Below are 23,008 nucleotides of genomic sequence, written 5' to 3'. Positions count from 1 at the left end.
ACACAGGCCCATTGGTGACGAAGAGGATGGAGGATACGTGTCTAAGGGACTTGAAGCTGCGTCTGGGGTACCCATATGTCTTCCTCCACGTCGGCAACTGTGAGCACATAGTGGTGTTCACTGATGCCAGGTTAGTAAGAAGGGCTCCACCACCAGTCTGTGTGTGCACCATTCCAATCAGTGCTGTAGTCAGACCATTTCAAATAGTCCGTTTGGGCGTTCAATTCCTTGGGTCCTTTCCTCCCCTCTGCTCTGCCACACAGTCCCAACACCTGTCCCTTCCTCTCATATGTTAGCTATAGGTAACATATGAGAGGAAGGGACAGGTGCTGGGACTGTGTGGCAGAGCAGAGGGGAGGAAAGGACCCGCAGAATCAAACGCCCAAACGGACTATTTGAAATGGTTTGACTAAAGTGTTGGGGACAAAACTACACGCACACTAGCTTACAAAATTACCTTCAAAGTGTGGTGCCAAGGGATTGCATGACGTCCGAGCTCTTATCATCACAGTAACTTGCCTGGTTTACTCAACTGGTCAGCCCAGCCATTCTCTGTGGCTTGACAAGGAAATATTGTAGACAAAGTTGGGTAGGCCAAAAAACTGCTGGCACGCTGATATTTTCAAGCTGACTGCTCTTCTGAACTTATTAACTGCATGCCTCCCCCCACCAGCGACCCCGCTGCACTCGACTTTCTCCTCTTGCTCACCCCTATACTCTCCAAATCCCTTATGCAAAAGTTAACCACCATCTTCGTTCTTTTGTCCCTTCCGCTGGTAAACTCTGAAACAGCCTTTCCTTGTCTGTATATCCTCCTGCCTATGACTTGACCTTTTCAAGAGAGGAGTGTCAAGACACTTCTCTAAAAATTGACCTCTCTTTTGGCATCTTATTCTGTTTCTGTTATTGGAGCATCGCATGTCGGGCTTTTTTGTTGACTTCTTGTTTTGTGTCTTTGAGCCGTCTCCCTTGCTCTAAAAAATATATAAAAAAAATACAAATAAAATGCATGGGACAGCTACATGTGACTGCATGGTCTGAAAGGATGTGGCATAAGCAATGTACGTACTTGTGTTCAGTCTTGGAAATCATAGAGCATATTAGAGAAGTGAGTGTGTAGGGCAGACTTGAAACTGGAAGGTGTGTTTGTTTCTTTTACTTTATCTGCAAGGGAATTCCAAAAGGATATAACTCTGTTGCTGAAAAATGGTGTCCTGCAGTCAATGGAAGTAAACTGATGTAGACACCTTGAATTTGTGGCCTCTGGTAGCTGACTGGAGAGGCAAATGGAACAAATCGCAGGGTTGGATGACTGTTTGGCCGTGAAATATCTTCCAACACTTGATAAGGTCTGAAAGAAAATGCAATGGTAGCCTTTACAGGGCACCACATAAAAGAAGCATTAGCCTTTAGACGGCAGTGAAACTCTATATAGACGGTCCAAAATTCAGTCAGTCCGTTTAGTATGACAGAAATATAACAACACTTCCAGATTGCGGTAGAATCTATATAAAGACGATTGTTAAAACATCTCATATGTGGCGTAACTATATATAGACAATTAATTTTGGGGAAGCTACTCTTCCAGTACTGCCGCTGTCTAAGGGTCAACAGATCTATCGTATGACTGCAAACATCCATTAATATTTAGGTGGTAGCCAGTCCATAACACTTGCCTGTTGTGTCAGGTTATAGCACACATATTTCTGAAGATATTTTGTGTCCATATGTGAGCAGTAATTAGAATGGCATGTATGGAGTAGCAAGCATTCACTCAGACTGCTTGATCAGTGGCAGTGTGCAGGGTTTGAACTGAGCACTGTGCCTTTCTCTGCATGCTTATAGTCTTCCAAACTTATTAATATTACTCAGCACTAAGAATTTGAAGCTTAACCCTTTCATTGCTAAACGCTCGCAGCGAGCGTTAGGTGTATTTGCTGGTGGTGCTAAACGCTTGCTGCAAGCTCCACCTGCACTCAAATCTCCCGCGTATGAGAGTGTTCCAACACTAATCCTCACAACACAGGATTGCCAATTGAGTGGGCTCTTCACTAAATTTGGTGGAAAATCATATCAGCCCAGCGCAGCAAATCTACGGACGAGTAACTGGTGGATGTTCTTGCCCAATATAGCGGCATTTTTGCATAGCTTCACCTATCACCTGACTGATTCTTTGACCAAATAGTTGTAAATATTGCAGTTGGCAATACTCCCTTGCTAGAGTCTGAAGGAGAGATGTCCACAGTTCCCTCAATATGGCTGATCATCCTGCACGCACCGACGTAAGTGTTCTCATTCAACACTCCCTGAACGTGTATGTACGTTCGCAAGAGAGGCACACATAACCGACTCCCATAGATCTGGACCTCCTCTTTCCAATGGTGTTTTTGGTTTTTAGCTGTGATGAATAGTTTTTGAGATACAGCTGTTAAAAGAGACCCCCCATTGGGCTGCCTGACTGCACCTGAGGGGATAGTCGTGTCCCGTCCCGCGCACAAGGCAAGGGTTAAGGCATTTGGAATGTCTGACAACACTGACCTATATCTTCTAGCACATTACCTGTTCTACCTCTTAGGATAATGCTTAAAGGAGACCAGTTGTGTTTTAATGAGTGTTCTTTCAGGTTTATGGCACAGAGGAAGAGTCAGATTACCACCAGAGTCATAAAACTAGCCCTGTTGGCCACAACTCCTATGAAAGCCTTGTCAAATATGTGTGCTTGGGCGTTGAAATGTTTAAGGCCCGTACCAAGAGTCGTGAAGGTTTAGCGAAGAAGATCGAAGGGAAGGACGGTGCGTACCTATAGTCAATAGCATTTTTGGAACGAAGGTCTGCAGGAGAGATGAAGGGAAGGCAAGGTCTACCCCGTGTCTTCCCTCAGACCTTCGAGGAAAAATATGTTTATTTTCCAAATTTGGCGTGGCAAATAGTTACGGTTCAGTTAAAATACCTGAGAAAGTATTTTCCCTAATTGGAAAGTCATACATTATAGATGCAGCGAATATGTTTGTGTTATTTACAACAACAGCATGCGCCTTCAAAGCACAGAGGTACCAGCCAGGCGGGAACCTTCGTGGCTCACATTCTCCAACGATCTATGGTTTTTCAAATTCTTTCTCATTTCAGTTCAGACATCTGGCTCTGCAAGTGCAAACAAAGGGTATCTTAATAATTTACTGCATGCAAATAGCAATTAATAATGGAAAAAAACATGAAATTATAAATAATAACTGTTGAATGCGATGCTAGGCTATTTAGAATATTAGGCTACATGTGTTATTTATACATGCAACATCAAAATTCCTTATGTATAGACACTTGCAGAGTCGTATGTCACTTTATATCCCTTATTGAGATGAAATGTGAGCATCTGAAAGGCTAATGATCGTTTGAGTATGATCAAACTGTTTGATATACAAGTTGTTTCTTCGTGTCCTTGTATGGTACATTATCGATGCAAATCTTCTGTTTGTGGTTCATATACGATGGTTTGAGGATTTTTTGGATACACAAACATTCAAATGATCTTCATGCAATCACAAACTCACAATGCGCAGGTGCCACATCTACGTTCACGAGTGGACAGACGGAATGAAACGGACAATATTATGGCTGTAATGGCACCATTGAGGTATTATACCTCCCTGAATAGCACTGTGTTTGTATGTGTGTGCGTGCATTAGATCTGGTAGGTGAAAAGAAGGTTGCAGTGTGTGTATGTGCTACTTGTGGTGAGGATTGAAGGCACGGTCTGAGGCCGTGTCTACATTGTCGAAGGGAAGATATGCGGCTCGACCCTCACGACTCTTGGTACGGGCCTAAAAGAGTACAACTTTTATTGTCTACTTTATTCATCTAGTCCACAATAGAAAAACATTCAAGAATCATTCAAGTCTCATCAGATGAAAGGCCATTGGCCAGAGCAATGCTGTCCAGAGTGGGGCGCACATAACCCTCGGGGAACACACTATCACTCATGTTTTAAAAGATTTTGTTGCCCAAGTTCACATATTTGACAAGGCTTTTGTAGTAGGAGTTTTGGGAATTTCCAGGGGTAGTTTTATGACTCTGGAGGTAGTTTGACCCTGCCTCTGTATCATTAACCTAAAAAAACACTCATTGGAACCTGATTTGACCTTTGGAAATAGCTGACGTGAGAGCTGGCAGCATCTAAAAATACCAACCTTTGTTTTCAAGGGCTGGGTTAAAACGTCACGAGCAAAGAGGAAATATTTTTCATTCGATCATATCATCTGCTTTCTTTGACTGGCAGCTATCCTGGATACATATAAATGAACACTCCCATTTGTCTTAACTCGTCCACTGCGATTGGCACGGATTTGGCTTTCACTGGTAGCCTGGTAACACATACTCCCAGGTCTTTCTCTGCCTCTGTGGTGGATAGTGGAGTGTTTCCCATGTGGTATTGGTGTGCTGGGTATCCCCTCCCAAGGTGCAGGACTTAACATTTTTCTTCACTGAACTGTAGCAGCCACTTTTTGTTCCATTCCTGTAGCTTGGTGATGTCTTCTGGTAGGAAATCCACAGTCAAGGGGTTAAGGACACACTGCATGAAGTCTCTAAAATTCAATACTAGTCAGGTTTTGGAATGTATAAAATGAGTTTACTTGCTGAAGAAAGATTTGGAAGATCATGTACATTCTGGAGCAGCTTGTGAGGCCCATTCTGTGTGTTATCTCTTTGGGTGGAAGTCTGGACCAAAGCCTAATAGCAACATCTGCCAGGACCTTCTGCCTTATGTTTAACCCCTTGACTGTGGATTTCTTACCAGAAGACATCACCAAGCTACAGGAGTGGAACAACAAGTGGCTGCTACAATTCAATGAAGAAAAATGTAGTTATGCACCTTGGGAGGGGAAATCCAGCACACCAATACCACATGGGAAACACTTCACTATCCACCACAGAGGTAGAGAAAGACCTGGGACTATACTGTGTTACCAGGCTACCAGTGAAAGCCAAATCCATGCCACTCGCTATTATCATTGTTGTTATTGCTATTACATTTATGAATAGTGAAAGTATCCAAGGAAAACTGAATTTGTGTGCTTATATCAGGAGATATCTATTGCAGATTTTGCCTTATGTCCTGTGTTATGTGTTAGGATGACATGATTATCCTCGTAGCTCAGTGGTGACGACAGCGCCTCAAAGCTTATCTGCATCTCTCTCTCTCTCTCTCTCTCTCATTTGGGCCTTAGAGCCTGTGTGGTCTGGTTATCTATGTAATTCTCTCTCTCTCTCTCTCTCTCTCTCTCTCTCTCTCTCTCTCTCTCTCTCTCTCTCTCTCTCTCTCTCTCTCTCATTTGGGCCTTAGAACCTGTGTGGTCTGGTTATCTATGTAATTCTCTCTCATTTGGGCCTTAGGGCCTGTGTGGTCTGGTTATCTATGTAATTCTCTCTCATTTGGGCCTTAGGGCCTGTGTGGTCTGGTTATCTATGTAATTCTCTCTCTCTCATTCTTATATCTGTCTGTTTAGCAGCTACCACCCTCTCTCATGATGGCATTCTACACTGTTCTTCTCACCCCTACAGGATGCTCCACAAAAGTGATGTGCAAAATCCAGCCCGTTACCCAGTCTCTTGGGGCCAGCCCAGAAAACTGTCTGCCCGCTGCCAACTTTGTTACCTCAACCTGGCCAAGTAAGTCATGTCCTTTACTTGGAATCTGCAGCCTTGGGTTCAAGTCCCGTCCTGGGGCCGTATGCTCGGAAACTAAAGGTTCCCTCACACTGGCTACCGTCCCCTCAGCCACTGAGGGGAGATGCTCAAATGTGAACAATCTTTCCTGATCGCTGTGGAAGGCTTTGGATTTAGAGGGTGGACGGCACCAGCCTTTAGTTACCTCATTTAACCAAAGGGAGGCTCATAAGAGGTATTAAGCATTCTTTCATTTGCTCAACGCTTCCCAATTTTTTTCCATTTTTTTTTCTGATACGAAACTTACTGTCAAGGAAGGCTAAGGAAGGAAGGAAGCAAGGGAAGAAGAGGGAGGAAGGGAGAAATTAAAGTGGGAGGGAAGATGGGAAGGGAGGGAGAGGGAGGAAAGGAAAGGACTAGAGGGAGTGGAAGGAGGGAAGGAAGGAAGAGTAGGAGGGAGTGGAAGGAGGAAGAAAAAAAGGAAGGAAGGGATGGAAGGAGGGAGGCTTATCCATTACTTGCATGTGATTGGTTAAACATCACTGAATCCTTGCCTGGAGCGTCACCGCTGGCATGACTGTTTGCTTCCCAGACACTTGGCCAACGGGAGGCCGAAGGGAGCCAGGCGAGGTTTCCTGATTTAAGAGGAAATGGAAGAGGATTAATCCTCTTCTAAACCTCTTAATCCTCTTCCGTTTCCTCTTAAGAGGTTTAGAAGAGGATTAAGAGGAAATGGAAGAGAATTAAGAGGTTTTGAAGAGGATTAACCCTTTCCATACGGTGACGCCGACGTTGGCGTCACCGTATTGAAGGGGTTAAGACATTCTGAGGGAGTTTTGAGCATACGGCCTCTGGGCAGTGAGCGTGCAGTCCACCAAGCTGTTCATCCCTCCTTTTGGGATGGCCAATAAATGGGTACCTGGGGAAACCTGGGGAAGGTAAACTGTGGTAGCCCAGATGTCACATTGGGTTCAGGCTCAAAGGGCTAACTGGACGGAGATGAGCACCATTGCCACGCCTATGCCTATGTAGCCTATGCTCCCAATTTGCCTTATCTTTAGAAAACAACCACTGGTGCTTTTGAAAAAATACTATCCAAAGCTAAAAGCTGCAATACTTCTCCCTGTGTGGGCTGAAGCAGGACTGGAGCGAGGCCATTAGCGGCCCCCACACTGGTGGGTTTGTTCCTCTTGTGATCCGTTCCTGATCCATTTAAGATATCTTTTGAATGGATCATTACTGGAGCATGACCAGACTGTGACGTAACCATTCCTACCAATGTGGGTAAGGTAAGGTACAGGTGGGTGCACACGCTATGGCTGCCCGTGGCTGCGGTGCTCATCTCTGATCCATTGGCCCTTTGAGCCTGTGGTAGGTAAGAACCCATTACCCCGGGGCATGGCCAGTGTGAAATACGGGATTGCCACAGTTTATCTTCCCCAGGTTTCCCCAGGTACCCATTTACTGACCAGCCCAGAAGGGAGGATGAACAGCTGGGTGAGCCGCACTCCGACAACCTGGGCCAAGATTTGAACCCAGGCCCGTGGAGTAGTAGCCAGATACACCGACCACTAGACCACAGAGGCAATAAATACTGATGTGGATGTTACCCTCAAATACATGTAATAATACGACCAGACCGTCACTTGATCATGACTGTCCCTGTGGTGTGAATCGGGTCTTAGTTAATCCATGTGCTCCCATTGTTTCTGGATACTTAGGTGACAGTCTGGTTGTGCCAAAGCCCCTCAGTGCTCAGTACTTGGTTAAGAATACATACATTTATATTTGTAGGCAGGAGATGCATTATCTGAGTGTATAGTACCTGTGTAAGCATGTTTGGTTGAATGAAATTACATGGAGCTGGAATGTATCCCAAGTATCCAGAATTTCCACTGAATCCTCGCAGGTGCTGAATAGTAGGGGCTTCAGTGTATTAAATATCATTAGGCTTGTTGTAAGTGCAAGCAGTTGTAAGTCACACATGTAACTCACACATGTAACTCAATCACTATCTGTACTGTAGTTTCCTGCCACATTAAAATTTTATTTCTTTTCTCTCCCCCCCACCAGCTGGATAGCAAAGGGTGACCCAAGGCTGCCCTTGGAGTATTCCCTTTTGTGTCAACGCTGCCTCAAGGCCTTTTGCTATGACAAGTACGGCAAAAAGGAACACACGCTCAGAGTCTACCCATTCATGGATGAGTTTGTGCAGCAGCAAAGAACATATGAAGTGCTTTAAGGAAACCTGTCAGTAAGTATCTCATCCGCCAAGGCCAAGTGTGGTGCTTTCTTTCCTGTAGACAGACCGAGAGGGCAAAACAAAAAAATGTCCCGCAAAACACTGCCCTCAAACAGATCAGAGAACATGCCAAAAGAGTTGATCAGATTTAGTGCCAAAGGTGTCTGACACTCCCGTCTTGAAAGTTTAAGCTGCGGGAAGGAAGAAATACAGCATAAAGAATGCTGTTTCTTAATTATATTACTGTAATTTCCTTTGCCTATGACAGAAAGAGGACCATCATATCTTATCCAAATAATTAAAGCATTAATACAGTTGCAGAGGGCTGTGCAAACATTTAACTGTTACATCACCAGCTCAGAGGCCATTGTAATGCAATAATGACTGATTATTTTGTTTTGGCTCATTCGGTGTTGAAATTGTGCCTTTTCCAGTGTGATATTGCCACTAGTACACAGGTACTCACCACATTCCTACAGAATACAGGATGGAGGTCCTGGAAACCAAACACAGATGCTCCTTGCCTGTACTCCCAGGCATTCAGGCAGCTATTCATATCAAATATTTAGACTGTCTTGACACCATACTGCACCCATTCATCCACTCCAAAACCCCCTCCCTTGGTTTTACTCCCATACCAAAACTCACACACTACTCTATTATACACTTCCCATTATTTTCTCCATCCCATCTCAATTTAACCCCTTGGATGCAGATTTCCCACAAGAAGACATCACCAAGCTACAGGAGTGGAACAAAAAGTGGCTGCTATAATTCAATGATGTAAAATGTAAAGTCATGCACCTTGGGAGGGGATATCCAGCACACCAATACCACATGGGAAACACTCCACCATCCACCACAGAGGCAGAGAAAGACCTGGGAGTTTGTTACCAGGCTACCAGTGAAGGTGAAATCCCTGACAATCGCAGCAGACAGGATAATAGCTCATTTCTTGATTATTTGTTTCTTGGATGCAACTTCACAAAACAAAAGAGGGTCTAAGTTAAAAATAAAAGCACTAGTTTTTAATAACAAGTTTCCAACATAGTTTTATAAAGCAACTGCATGGGTTTAGACATAAATGTTTAACCTTGTCATTAACAGTAATATCAAGATGACTTGAATTTCTTGCAAGGGGATTCCTGAGGTTCCTCTAATAGCACCTCTAGAGGCAACTGGAAGCTGACTCGCATCATTGCTTTGTTGGGTGCCACATGCCTCACATGAACCACCTCCTGGATGTGCATCTTGAGGCTGGCATAATCTTTGTCGGACCTAGACCTGCTATTACTTTTGGAATCACTGCTATTATGAACATCTTCCTGTAATGCCTCCACCCCTCCACCAGATGCTTTTGAGGAATAACCTAAATTTTCAGCTACTTGTTGAATGGCAGTGTTTTCTTGTGTGTCTTTGGTGAACATATAAACATGCACCAAGGGCAGCTGCACCTTGTCTCGTATTTCAGTTCCATGAAAGAGGCCTTGAAAGCTAGGAAGGAAAGTCACAGCTATTGCAGGAAGGTTCATGGTGACGTGAATGCTGCCCACAAAGTCTGGGTCATTCCAGCGTGCCAGAAGATCAGTTTTTAGAGTGGTGGTAATGAAATCATGGCCATCCATGTTGAAACACCTCACCCTCTCCTCTACCTTGTTCTTTGCACAGTTTTTAACCAGAGCATCAAAAGAGTCTGGGTTGAGGTCATTGGCTAAGACATAGCATTTCTTTTTGCCTGCAGGTATGGCAAAAGGTCCCACGCCAGCCATCACATCGTACAGGACATCACCGTGTCGCAGCCGTCCCACAATTCTGCCATGCTCGGTTGAGAGGCGAGGGTTCCAGTACACCCGTGCAAAGTCCATTGTATATGTGGACCCATTTTCTTTCACGGTGACAATGGTTTCTCCGCTGCCCCCCAACACCTCCATCTGAAAGTTTCTGTAGGTTGAGTCAATGGTGCTGAGCTTGTTAATGACCACGGAGATCCCAGGCACCTTGTCCAGGTACACCTGCCCAATGAGACTCTTGTACGGCAGGATGTGGTCCCTCAGGTTGAGGTGGAGGATGTGGCCCACAATGGAGTAGCTCTGGGCACCCTCCTGGTTGGCGGGTAAGACAGCTTTCAGGATGTCTTCAGCCTTCCAGTTGTCATAGCCCACTGTGACCTCCCTGTACACACATGTCACTTCTTCACCAACCTCACCTAAATGTTTCCTGATGTCTTCAGAACTCCTCATCATGGAAGGGTTAACAAGGATTTCTTTTTTCTCTGGGTCATCATCAGAAATTTTTACAGGTTTCAATTTCTGTAACTTCAACAAGTACTTTTTGAGTTTCTTAAGTATACTATCCATTCTTCTGCCATCTACAACTACATGAGGTACTAAAATTTTCCTTTCAAAGGCTGCTCTGTCAAGTTCCGTCATGCCACTAACAGTCGCAGGGGGCAGGAGACTTCCACCTTCCATGTTCAGTGTGTTGAGAGAAACACTGTTCAGGATGCTGGGTTGAGACTGAAGGACTCTACTTGAGCCAAGGGTGAAGCACCGTCTGAAGAGATGCTGTGCTCCCACTGAACTTGATAAGAATGATGCGTGCCTGAAGGCTGTACTCAGATCTAGAGCCTTCTTACACCTTGCAGTGCAGAGCCAACCATGCCGAAGGTAACAGGCTGATCTGAAATACACAGACACATATCAATGCAACATTCTTTACTGCTGACAGTAGTAGTGCAACTTTCTAACAAGACAAACAAACAAGAATGTATCATGGCAACAAACTGATCTGAAATGCACAAACAACAAAGGAACAAAGCAATCTGAAATCCTGTTACATGTCAATGTAACTGACAATGCAATCAGAACTTTTGTGTAAATGTTCAATAGTGTGTTATGTTCTGAACACATTTTAGGCGACGTGCCCCACTGGTCTAATCAGTCCAACTGTTCTCTTGCAAAGTGACCCACCGGTGGTCATTTTTGTATTTTGTGATCACTTATTTTTTTATGAGATGTAGTATCATTGCATTCAGTTTCATGTTCATAAATATTTTGTTTCAGTTTAAGGCGTTACTCAATGGACTGTATTGGCTACACAGGCAGTGCCACATGTGGCCACTCGGTGGACTGTCAAAGCAGTATTTTCCATAGAGTTCAAGTTATGGACTAGAGTGCATCTGAGGCTAGCTCCAGGACATACAGCCTTGGTGCCACCACTGCTCCAAGCCAACGGCTACAACACTTCACTCCTACACGATTTCCTGGCACTACTATTTGACGTGAAGAAAAACTGAGGCCACCATCGCCTTTCTGAGGAAATTCTGCATTGCACTGGGATTTGCAACTGTAGAGTAAGCAAAAACATATGAAAATGAAGGTCAACCCGGTAGCAGTTACGGGCCAAATTTGTGGCTTTACCGTATAGCAGCGACGGGCCAAATTTGTACCATGATATAAACCCCCCAAAATAGATGATGCATAAACTGATCACAAATGCTTTGATATATATTATGAAATGGTTTGTGTGAGTGATGATTTTTTTCACATTTTTCTCGCTTAGAGGGACCATTAATAAACATGATCCCCGCAGCTACCGGGTTAAGTAAAATAGAGCACAAACATTTTTTCATGCACACTTGGCTTCTAATCCTCATTGCTCGTCTTCTTTAGATTGCAATAATTTTTCAGGATGGTTCCTAGATTGGCACACTCTTATGACTATGTTGGTATAGGATACATCCCAGTGTGAAAACACCTTGAGGATCATATGAACATGCCATTAAGGCTGAGCGTCAATCCGAGCCAGGCAACAGTGCCTCCTTCCTCCCAGCCAGTTGCGAGCAGTGAGTAGAAGCCACGTAAGAGGGGGAAAATGTTTGTGCACTATTTTACTTAACTCTCATTTTTGTGTGTGTGCTTACTTTACAGTTACAAATTTATTCCAGTACAATGCAGAATTTCCTCAGGAAGGCGATGGTGGCCTCGGTTTTTCTTCATGTCAAATAGTAGTGTCAGGAAATCGGGTAAGAGTGAAGTGTGTGCAGCCAGTCAGCCTCAGATGCACTCTGGTCTATAACTTCAATTCTATGCTTTGACAATTCACTGAGTGGCCACGTGTGACACTGCCTGTCAAGCCAATACGGTCCATTACAAAGTCATAATTGTATGTTTAATTTGGCTTGTATGGAGTGCCAAAAAGTCACTGAAGTATGCGAAATAGTTTTTTTTCTTACACAATTATGTAAACATGATATCCAATACGTTGAATATTTTTGATAATAAGCGTGGAGTAGGACATGAAAAATTACAACTACCACATCACATACCACACCACACCACTCATCACACCAACCCACACACCACAGCCAGTCACGACACATGACATGACATCCAGCTACATCACATCCAGCCTCACTACACCACACACCACACTCGGCCACATGACATCACACATCATATCAAGTAATACCACACCACACCAAACCCAACCACACCACACCACACATCACCCAGCCACACCACACCACACAACACCCAACCACACCACACCACACAACACCCAGCCGCACCACACTATGCATCACACCCAGTCACTCCACACCTCACGGCTCACACCATACAACCAATGACATCATACTCCACACCACATAGTATGTTAACATGATAGACTTCTTTTTAGAAACTGCCACATTTAATCATTTTAATTGCCATGCATTGGTTTACATTGCCAGAAAGTGTCTCTCTGTGTTGGAACTGAAAGTGACCCGACAGACAGTAGTAGCATGTGGTGGAGTATGTTTACAAGGCTTCCTGCGGGACTAATCAGGGCGGGGAAATTTGTGCACAACACCGGCTTTGTCATGCAGTCTAGGAAAATCTTTGCATTACAAGGCCTGTATTGACACTTTAAACCTTGAGAAGCACAGCTGCCTCCTCCATCCACCCCATCATCAATCGTAAAAGCAATGGGAAATCAATATGTCCTACAGACGACATAAGAGATATGTGTGTAACAAGTGAAAACTTTTTAGAGATATTATGGCCAGAACAAAAGCTCCACATTTCACACTGGGAAGAGTGGACTCCCATAACATGGCAAGTGTAGTCTTACAGACTTGTGTCAGTAAAAACATATTCTCTAATCTTAGTGATAATATGTATGACACAGAGCCTCCTGTAAATCACTAACAATTATTTACTAAGGCAGTTGCTGAAAAATATTTGTTGGTGAGGTGTCACCGTCACTATACTGGGAAACAGATCACTGCCATGTGGCAGGACAGAGTGAGAGGAAGGACTTGACAAATATACACAAAACTAATTCACTTGCCAGTAGCATACACACACACACACACACACACACACACACACACACACTCTCTCTCTCTCTCTCTCTCTCTCTCTCTCTCTCTCTCTCTCTCTCTCCATGTATGTATAGCCATTTAATTATTATAATTTTCATACGTAGATTGAATTTTTTTAATGTCTTACTTATTTGTCTTAAATAAAAGTTGTTAAAATAAAACATGTGTTAATACCCATCCAACCTCCATGGAAATACCACACAGCAGTGTGACAAGCAGGCTTTTGCCAATACTGGGCAGGGCATCAGTTGGACTGACAAACCTCACTTAACCCTTAAAGTGCGGGTGTTGACAAAAGTCAACAGCTGGTGCCTGGGCTCAAACCGTGGGTGTTGACAATAGTCGACAAGGCATTTTTTGACTTAGCGCGCCATCAAATTTAATTTGTTTGTGGTGAAGTAGAGTAAGCACATCATTTTCTTTCAAACAATGCCCAACCATGCTCCCTTGACTAATTATTGGTCAGTGTATGCCTTGTGTTAGCTTTGAGAAGATAACCGCTAGACATCCCACCTCTTCTCACCTTCCAGAGAATTTCATCCACAAGATGGGGGCCCTTTGACCTCAGCACCCATCAAGGGCATCAGGAAGGCCCGGAAGTTAATTTTTTGGGGGAGTATTTCACAAACTGTATAAAAGTTATGCTTTTTATTACTAAATCATGGAAGGGAAGTACTAGGGGTTGAAACTGTCTATAATAATGTGTTTTAAGCGATCCTACTTCAATATTCCGTACTCGCTCTAGCAATGGTTATAGTCTTCACATTAGTGTCAAAGGACAGTTAAGGGTATGTACTTTACAATGATACTTCATTCAGTCATGTGAGGTAAGTAGAGGTGAAGATATAAAAGGTTGAAGTGAGGTATGTTTTTGCCTGAATATGCCCGTGTGGGAGGACAGGCACGGCAGAACAAGCCCGTGCTTTAAGGGTTAAGCTGGGTTCACACATAGTTGACTTGGCATCCCGTTCAGACCTGTTCCATCCCGATCAGTGAAAATGTCACAAAACATGTAGCATCATGACCATGGTCAGCAGCAATTGCAAGTGGGCATGTGGGCTCGCCACAGAGCAATGGCAGGCAGGAAGCCCAATTTATTTTTTAGCATCTTTATTTATTTATTTATTTATTTATTTATTTATTTTTTTTTTTTTTTTTGCATGTTTAAAAATTTCGGGCCGCTCAGGTCTCAAATTTTCTAGGGACTGTACGGGATGCTCAGTTGGCTACCTGTGAACCCAGCCTTACTGGTGAGGTGCGAGGTGAGCACAGCCTCTCTTCCCATCCTGCCTCCATGACAACACAGCACACCCAGCAACACCATCTCACACAGCACACCCAGCAACACCATCTCACACAGCACACCTGCAACACCATCTCACACAGCACACCTACAACACCATCTCACACAGCACACCTGCAACACCATCTCACACAGCACACCTACAACACCATCTCACACAGCACACCTACAACACCATCTCACACAGCACACCTACAACACCATCTCACACAGCACACCTACAACACCATCTCACACAGCACACCTACAACACCATCTCACACAGCACACCCAGCAACACCATCTCACACAGCACACCCAGCAACACCATCTCACACAGCACACCTACAACACCATCTCACACAGCACACCCATCAACACCTTCTAACACAGCAAAACTACAACACCATCTCACACAGCAAACCTACAACACAATCTCACACCGCACACAGCAACACCATCTCACACAGCACCCAGCAACACCATCTCACACAGCACACCACAACATCATCACACAGCACACCAGCAACACCATCTCACACAGCACACCAGCAACACCATCTCACACAGCACACCAGCAACACCATCTCACACAGCACACCTACAACACCATCTCACACAGCACACCTACAACACCATCTCACACAGCACACCCAGCAACACCATCTCACACAGCACACCCAGCAACACCATCTCACACAGCACACCCAGCAACACCATCTCACACAGCACACCCAGCAACACCATCTCACACAGCACACCCAGCAACACCATCTCACACAGCACACCCAACACCACCATCTCACACAGCATGCCCAGCAACACCATCTCACACAGCACACCCAGCAACACCATCTCACACAGCACACCTACAACACCATCTCACACAGCACACCCAGCAACACCATCTCACACAGCACACCCAGCAACACCATCTCACACAGCACACCTACAACACCATCTCACACAGCACACACAGCAACACCATCTCACACAGCACACCCAGCAACACCATCTCACACAGCACACCCAGCAACACCATCTCACACAGCACACCTACAACACCATCTCACACAGCACACCCAGCAACACCATCTCACACAGCACACCTACAACACCATCTCACACAGCACACCCAGCCACACCATCTCACACAGCACACCTACAACACCATCTCACACAGCACACCTACAACACCATCTCACACAGCACACCTACAACACCATCTCACACAGCACACCCAGCAACACCATCTCACACAGCACACCCAGCAACACCATCTCACACAGCACACCCAGCAACACCATCTCACACAGCACACCTACAACACCATCTCACACAGCACACCTACAACACCATCTCACACAGCACACCCAGCAACACCATCTCACACAGCACACCTACAACACCATCTCACACAGCACACCCAGCAACACCATCTCACACAGCACACCTACAACACCATCTCACACAGCACACCCAGCAACACCATCTCACAGCACACCCAGCAACACCATCTCACACAGCACACCCAGCAACACCATCTCACACAGCACACCTACAACACCATCTCACACAGCACACCCAGCAACACCATCTCACACAGCACACCTACAACACCATCTCACACAGCACACCCAGCCACACCATCTCACACAGCACACCTACAACACCTGATCACACAGCACACCTACATCACCATCTCACACAGCACACCCAGCCACACCATCTCACACAGCACACCCAGCCACACCATCTCACACAGCACACCCAGCAACACCATCTCACACAGCACACACAGCAACACCATCTCACACAGCACCATCCCCACAGCACACCATCTCACACAGCACACCCAGCAACACCATCTCACACAGCACACCCAGCAACACCATCTCACACAGCACACCCAGCCACACCATCTCACACAGCACACCCAGCCACACCATCTCACACAGCACACCCAGCAACACCATCTCACACAGCACACCTACAACACCATCTCACACAGCACACCTACAACACCATCTCACACAGCACACCCAGCAACACCATCTCACACACAGCACACAGCAACACCATCTCACACAGCACACCCAGCCACACCATCTCACACAGCACACCTTCAACACCATCTCACACAGCACACCCAGCAACACCATCTCACACAGCACACCTACAACACCATCTCACACAGCACACCCAGCAACACCATCTCACACAGCACACCCAGCAACACCATCTCACACAGCACACCCAGCAACACCATCTCACACAGCACACCCAGCAACACCATCTCACACAGCACACCCAGCAACACCATCTCACACAGCACACCCAGCAACACCATCTCACACAGCACACCTACAACACCATCTCACACAGCACACCAGCAACACCATCTCACAGCACACCCAGCAACACCATCTCACACAGCACACCCAGCAACACCATCTCACACAGCACACCCAGCAACACCATCTCACACAGCACACCTACAACACCATCTCACACAGCACACCCAGCAACACCATCTCACACAGCACACCTACAACACCATCTCACACAGCACACACAGCAACACCATCTCACACAGCACACCTACAACACCATCTCACACAGCACACCAGCAACACCATCTCACACAGCACACACAGCAACACCATCTCACACAGCACACCCAGCAACACCATCTCACACACAGCAACACCATCTCACACAGCACACCTACAACACCATCTCACACAGCACACCTACAACACCATCTCACACAGCACACCCAGCAACACCATCTCACACAGCACACCTACAACACCATCTCACACAGCACACCTACAACACCATCTCACACAGCACACACAGCAACACCATCTCACACAGCACACACAGCAACACCATCTCACACAGCACACACAACCACACCACATGTCACATCCAGCCACACCACACAGCACATCCAACCACACCACATTTTGCACAACACCTGACATTACACCATACCTCATACCACACCCAGCCACACCATATCATACATCACACCCGTCCACACTGCCACACATCACAGCCAGCCCCACCACCACACAACATGTCCAGCCACACTACACCGCATCACACCAAGAAACACCACACATCACACCCTGTCACCACCATACCCCATACAAAACCCAAAAGCTATCAAGGTGTACTTCCTTACTATATAGGGTGTGAGATTCCATGCCTTATAGAGTACTCAAAACTTTATACTCTCCACATATACACTCATATTTAATTTACTGACGCCCAGTCTGGAGCACTACTCATGCAATTCACCTCAAGCCCCAAAACTTACCACAGAAAAAGACTGTTAGGATAATTACCGAGAGTTCCGGTCTTGAACACACCACTCCCCTCTTTAAAATACTAAAGGCCATATTTTTAAACATTTCAGCACCCAAGTTCACATAATTAACAAGGCCTTCATAAGAGTTAGGTCATTTCCAAGGGTAGTTTTATGAACCTGGTGGTAGCTTGACCCTTCTTCTGTACCTTGAACCTAAAAACACTCGTTAACGTCTGACTATACCGTACTAAAATTCTCAAACTTGAAGATGTAACTGAACTTTCCATAGCCAATTGTAAGTATAAGAAATAAACACCTCGGTTCCTTCTCTTGAATAGCCCACACATCCCATAGAACAACTTTGCCTACCAGCCCACCCTTTGAACCTCCTTTGCCACAGCACATGTCTTGGCCCTAGGATCTGGAACTCGCTCCCTCACCTCTGTTTCTTCCCATCAATGCCCCGCACGCCACAGAGAACAACTTTGCCTTCCAGTCCACTGTTTGAGCCTGCTTCGCCACACCACATGTCTTGGCCCTAGGATCTGGACCTTACTCCCTCACTCTGTAAAGAATGTTCCCTCTATTTACAGTTTCAAAAATACACTCAAACTCTACTCCCTCTTGAACTTGTATTAATAATGTCTCTATAATTTAGCTTCCTTTGACTTCTTTCAACATAATCTCCCCTCCTTCTCCTCCTCCTGCTTAATGCACATACGGGTATGGTGGATTTTTTCTCAAATCTCAAATCAAATATTGAAATTCTGCTTCTTCTTTTGTTTTCTCTTCTTCTTCTTCTTCTTCTTCTTATTATTATTATTATTATTATTATTATTATTATTATTATTATTATTATTATTATTTATTATTATTATTATCATTTCTATATTAATTTTTGGCATTCCCATTCACTGTGTATCTTATTTACTGACTCAGTTCGTAATTGTTTCTTGCACGTATGTTAACCCTCTCAGGCATCGGGACGCCAGTGGCGTGTAAAATTTTTTAGGGCTAAAGTGCACCGGGACGCCAACACCATTGGCGTCCTTTTGAACAAAAATATTACTTTCAAATAGTTATATTCACTCCAATGGAGTAATTTTTTGTTTGAGGGTAAGTTTCCTCACCCTCTCCGAAATGAACTACAGTAAACCCTCTGGTATTCGGGTTAATAGAGCCACGGGGGCACCCGGATATGGGGAAAACCCGGATATGGTGCAGGTATATATATATATGTATATATATATATATATATATATATATATATATATATATATATATATATATATATATATATATATATATATATATATATATATATATATATATATATATATATATATATGGAGGACCATAACAGCAGGCAGGCAGGCAGGTCTCTGCCTCTCTGCTTCTCTCTGTCTGTCTCTGCCTCTCTCTCCGGCTCTCTCTGTCTCTGTCTCTGCCTCCTTGCCTCTCTCTCTCTCTCTCTCTCTCTCTCTCTCTCTCTCTCTTAGATGCAGAGAGAGAGAGAGAGAGAGAGAGAGAGAGAGAGAGAGAGAGAGAGAGAGAGAGAGAGATCAGTCATAGGAAAAGGAAAAAGACGAAGAGGAGCTACTTGTTGAGTAACACAAAAAACACAACACACAAATGACACAATATATGCTGGAGGAGGGAGGGAGAGAGCGAGGCTGCAGAGGGAGAAGGGCAGGGAGTGGGGGCAGAGAGGGGAAGGAGGGAGGCAGCAGCCAATCAGGAAATATCACACGTGACGTCACTGCAGGGGGAGGGGGTAGCCTCCGCGGGACAAAAACGTACCTAGCAACCTTTCATAAATATGCCCCCGGGCAGAGCTTAGAGGCATCATGCAGGCAACATGAATGACTTTTGGCAGTGCGCGACAATTTAAAAAAAATTTTTTGAAAAAAATTAAATATTTTTTAAAACTCCCAGATACGGGCGAGGTCGGATACGGTGTACCCGGATAACTGAGGGTTTACTGTAATTGGCAACACTCTCCGCGTCCACAGATTTGAGCGCGGTTGAGAAAACAGAGACATTTTCCAGTCACTCACTCAACAGTCAATCTGCACATCTCGCTGCTGTGAGCTTGCGCGCACCCACCGCATAACAGTGATGATAGTGTTATATAGTGCAATACAGTGATTTGATTGGGTGTAATTTGTATTCTTTTCTCTTTACAGGCAGTAGCGTATTATATTTTGAGAATTACGTAAGCAAATGAAATACAGACTTTTTTCAATATTTTTACTTTTCCGCAAATATTTCATGGTGCTAATTGTCCAATCGGAGATTTGAAGGAAACATAAGAATCCTGATAAAATTCTGCTATTATAAATACATCTACCTTGAAAAGTTGACCCACAAACTTTTTAGTTATGGAGGTGGGAACATGACCTAAGTAGAAAAATTGTTTATGCGCACTTTATTCCATGTCCATAAACGGTCCGTTGAATTACTATTGTTATTTCTTTATTGATTCATGAAAAACTACAACAAATAAGGAAGCCATTGATATATTATGTATAATGATAAATGCAGGTTCGGGGAAGGAAAGTAGCTGAGAAACAAAAAATTTCGGCGCGCTAAAAAATCTACCTCGACTGGCGAGAGACCCGATGTTTGTTTTTTCTTTATACATACAGACGCCCCCCCGCCGTTCGCGGCCTCACTGTTCATGGATTCGCTTATACGCGGGTAGGGTAATTGCAACAACCCCGCCGAACACATGAAAACTCGCGTATACGCAGTCTGATCTAAGTGCCGCTTTCAGTCACTTTTGTTTGTTTTGATCGTTACCGATGAGCGGCGATCGCCACTACAGTATTTCCACGTGAAAGTGGCCAATGGAGTAGTGGTGGCTGCAGAGGAAACGAGAGGTGTTGAGTGTGTGTGGTAAGGTGCGGGGCGGGGCTAACCCTGCAGCGGCCACTGCCCCATTGGCCAGTTTCACATGGAAATAGTACAGCGCCGATCACCGCTCATTGGTAACAATCAAACGCCGCTCATTGGTAACAATCAAAACAAAAAAAAGTGACTGTGAAAACGGCCCTAAATTCCAATATTATACATTTTAAATCCTTGATACTTACTGGGACCTGCCAGAACTGGTCCTTCTTAGAGACTCAAGGCTACTGCTTTGAGGAGTAAACAAACATGGTGGAGACTGGCAAGTTTGTACGTGTGAACCGCCGGGAACAGCAACAAATGGACCTTCCAAGGTCCCAGTAAACACTCAAATTAATTAATAATATATTGGATGTATATGGATATACATATGAATATTAACACAAAGGGGAGAGACGAGAATTCACTAATACTTGATGGCTGGGTGGAAGACGGTAAACACTGATGCGCAGTGTTGCCAAACTATCGTACTCATTGCACTGCATTTTTTCGTAGTTTCCGACCAATAACTACCACAAAAACACCACTCGCCCGCCAACCACCACCACCTACGCACTCACCTCACCACAACCAACCGCAGAGTGAGTGTTAAATTATTACAGTCCATATTTAATTTGTGATTTATATGTATGTAAAACTATATAACAATGCTTACAAAAGCCTTAGAAATACAATTTTCTTATTCGAACAAGATGGTAGAACAAAACCCTATTTTCCCTATTTGATTATAGTCCCGTCGATCGCGGATTCGTGGATCACGGGAATCTCACGGAAAATACCTGCGAACGGCGGGGGTATCTAGTTCACTGCCTAAAAAGCTCTGCCTACATTGTATTTCAGGGGCTATAGTTAAATGTTTCAGTGTTTCCTTCCTTCTCTTTTTAAGTTTCTCCATGCTTTATCTTTCTTCTTCTTTGCCTCCAGACACCTTGTATTAAACCACTTTTTTCCCTCTTTATCACACAGCAGGTACCACTTCCCTACACATTCATAATAAGTTTTAAGGAAGTAGTCATATATTTTTTTTCTCACCAATTTATGCTAACAAAAAAAAAAAAAAGCTCACAAATAATTATACTTAGCTTTACTGTAATTTCTTCTGTTCTCTTTATGGTTCTCTAATCCAATCTCTTCACATTCTTCATCTATTTCTATTTGTAATACTTCATGGTCATTTTTTCCCAGTGGGCACTCCTTGCACGTAACAAGTCTATCCCTTTAATAAAAATTAAGTCAAATCTTGCCAGTGTGTAACCTTACCCTACACTCTGTACGGCTTTGCAAAATCAATGACCTGCTCTCTCGCCCTCTCAAATACTATAACCTTACTCTTTCCAGCATTCACTCTCAGCTTTCTCCTCTTACACACCCTGTCAAACTCATCCACTGTCCTCTGCAGTGTCCCCTCATTCTCTGCCAGCAATACCGTATCATCTACAAACAGGCCTGTCCATAAACTTACACATGCATATCTTGGTGCAGCTTGTTCCTCCAGGGAAGGAGTCTTGAGAGCCTGCCCTCACAACACTGTTCAGGTTGTTGTTTTGGTCCTCAAGCTCTGGCCAACGACTCCAGTAACTGTTGAGGTAATTTATTATTCGCCGTAGCTCTTGGCATGGTCATTTATAATAATAATAATAATACACTTGTGCAATAGTTGATTTTTTTTATTTATCTTTAGGGTCATTTAGGGGGACTACTTTTGCATGTACAGTGGAACCTCGGAATACAAGTAACTTAGTGTACGAGTAAATTAGAATACGAGCATTTCAACTCGTAAAAAATCGATTTAGAGTACGAGCGATAAACTAGAATACGAGCAAATGTGAGGAAATGGCAAGCATCCGCCTGTGACTGTTTTGAAAATCCCGCGCGGCGACTGCAATCTCGTGGCAGCCGCCCAAGTTATTGGTCGGCCGAGCACATGTACACAGTCAGTGTTTGTCTGAGGTTGGGCGGGTGAACTGACGAGCTTTCTGATCACTTTAATTTATTTAATGAGAATGCACTTTCACATTTTAGAGACATGCTAAAACGCAGGGAAAAGCAAACATCGTTAGACAGATTCTTGGTAAAGCTACCTAAAAGACAGCAAAGTGATTCTGAGAGCTCCTCTGATTCAGAGGACTCTCTCCCCACAGTAACCCCACTCCTCCTCCCCACCTCCACATCAAGCCCATGAAGTCTTCAATTTATCAACATAAAGGTAAGTTAATGTATGCGAAGTTG

General features: G+C 44.5%; 2 protein-coding genes across 4 annotated transcripts in view; one reads left to right on the top strand and one right to left on the bottom strand.

Annotated features, from left to right (window-relative positions):
* LOC126998437 (snRNA-activating protein complex subunit 3-like) overlaps positions 1-9,793 on the top strand; it is a 33,673-nt gene extending 23,880 nt beyond the window's left edge. Inside the window, exons 8-11 of the mRNA XM_050860122.1 lie at positions 7-130; positions 5,557-5,664; positions 7,735-7,915; positions 9,645-9,793. Coding sequence (XP_050716079.1) covers positions 7-130; positions 5,557-5,664; positions 7,735-7,903 — 401 coding nt within the window. The 3' untranslated portion in view covers positions 7,904-7,915; positions 9,645-9,793. The remainder of the gene's footprint in view (positions 1-6; positions 131-5,556; positions 5,665-7,734; positions 7,916-9,644) is intronic.
* LOC126998429 (tRNA (guanine(37)-N1)-methyltransferase-like) lies at positions 8,917-22,401 on the bottom strand. Of its 3 annotated transcripts, XM_050860105.1 has the most exons (3): positions 22,242-22,400; positions 18,310-18,434; positions 8,917-10,582 (listed from the first exon to the last, which is right to left on the bottom strand). In XM_050860105.1, the coding sequence occupies exons 2-3, from the start codon at positions 18,396-18,398 to the stop codon at positions 9,016-9,018; spliced, it is 1,656 nt and encodes a 551-aa protein (XP_050716062.1). In that variant the 5' UTR covers positions 18,399-18,434; positions 22,242-22,400; the 3' UTR covers positions 8,917-9,015. The 3 variants fall into 3 exon arrangements, with proteins under 3 accessions (XP_050716062.1, XP_050716072.1, XP_050716073.1); XM_050860115.1 differs by lacking the exon at positions 18,310-18,434 and having other exon boundaries at positions 22,242-22,401; XM_050860116.1 differs by lacking the exons at positions 18,310-18,434; positions 22,242-22,400 and adding an exon at positions 11,352-13,366 and having other exon boundaries at positions 8,917-11,316.
* Positions 22,402-23,008: the final 607 nt, after the last annotated feature.

Source organism: Eriocheir sinensis, chromosome 2 (genome assembly GCF_024679095.1).
Source record: "Eriocheir sinensis breed Jianghai 21 chromosome 2, ASM2467909v1, whole genome shotgun sequence".
Classification (NCBI taxonomy): domain Eukaryota; kingdom Metazoa; phylum Arthropoda; class Malacostraca; order Decapoda; family Varunidae; genus Eriocheir; species Eriocheir sinensis.
This window is presented reverse-complemented; position numbering and strand designations above follow the sequence as displayed.

Bases quoted from the DNA above. Each gene is read 5' to 3' on its own strand.
- LOC126998429 (XM_050860105.1), bottom strand. From the start codon at position 18,398: ATGTGGTGTGGCGAAGCAGGCTCAAACAGTGGACTGGAAGGCAAAGTT. The intron at 10,583-18,309 runs GTGAGGGAGCGA...TGTGTATTTCAG, and splicing joins ATTGATGGGAAGAAACAGAG to ATCAGCCTGTTACCTTCGGC.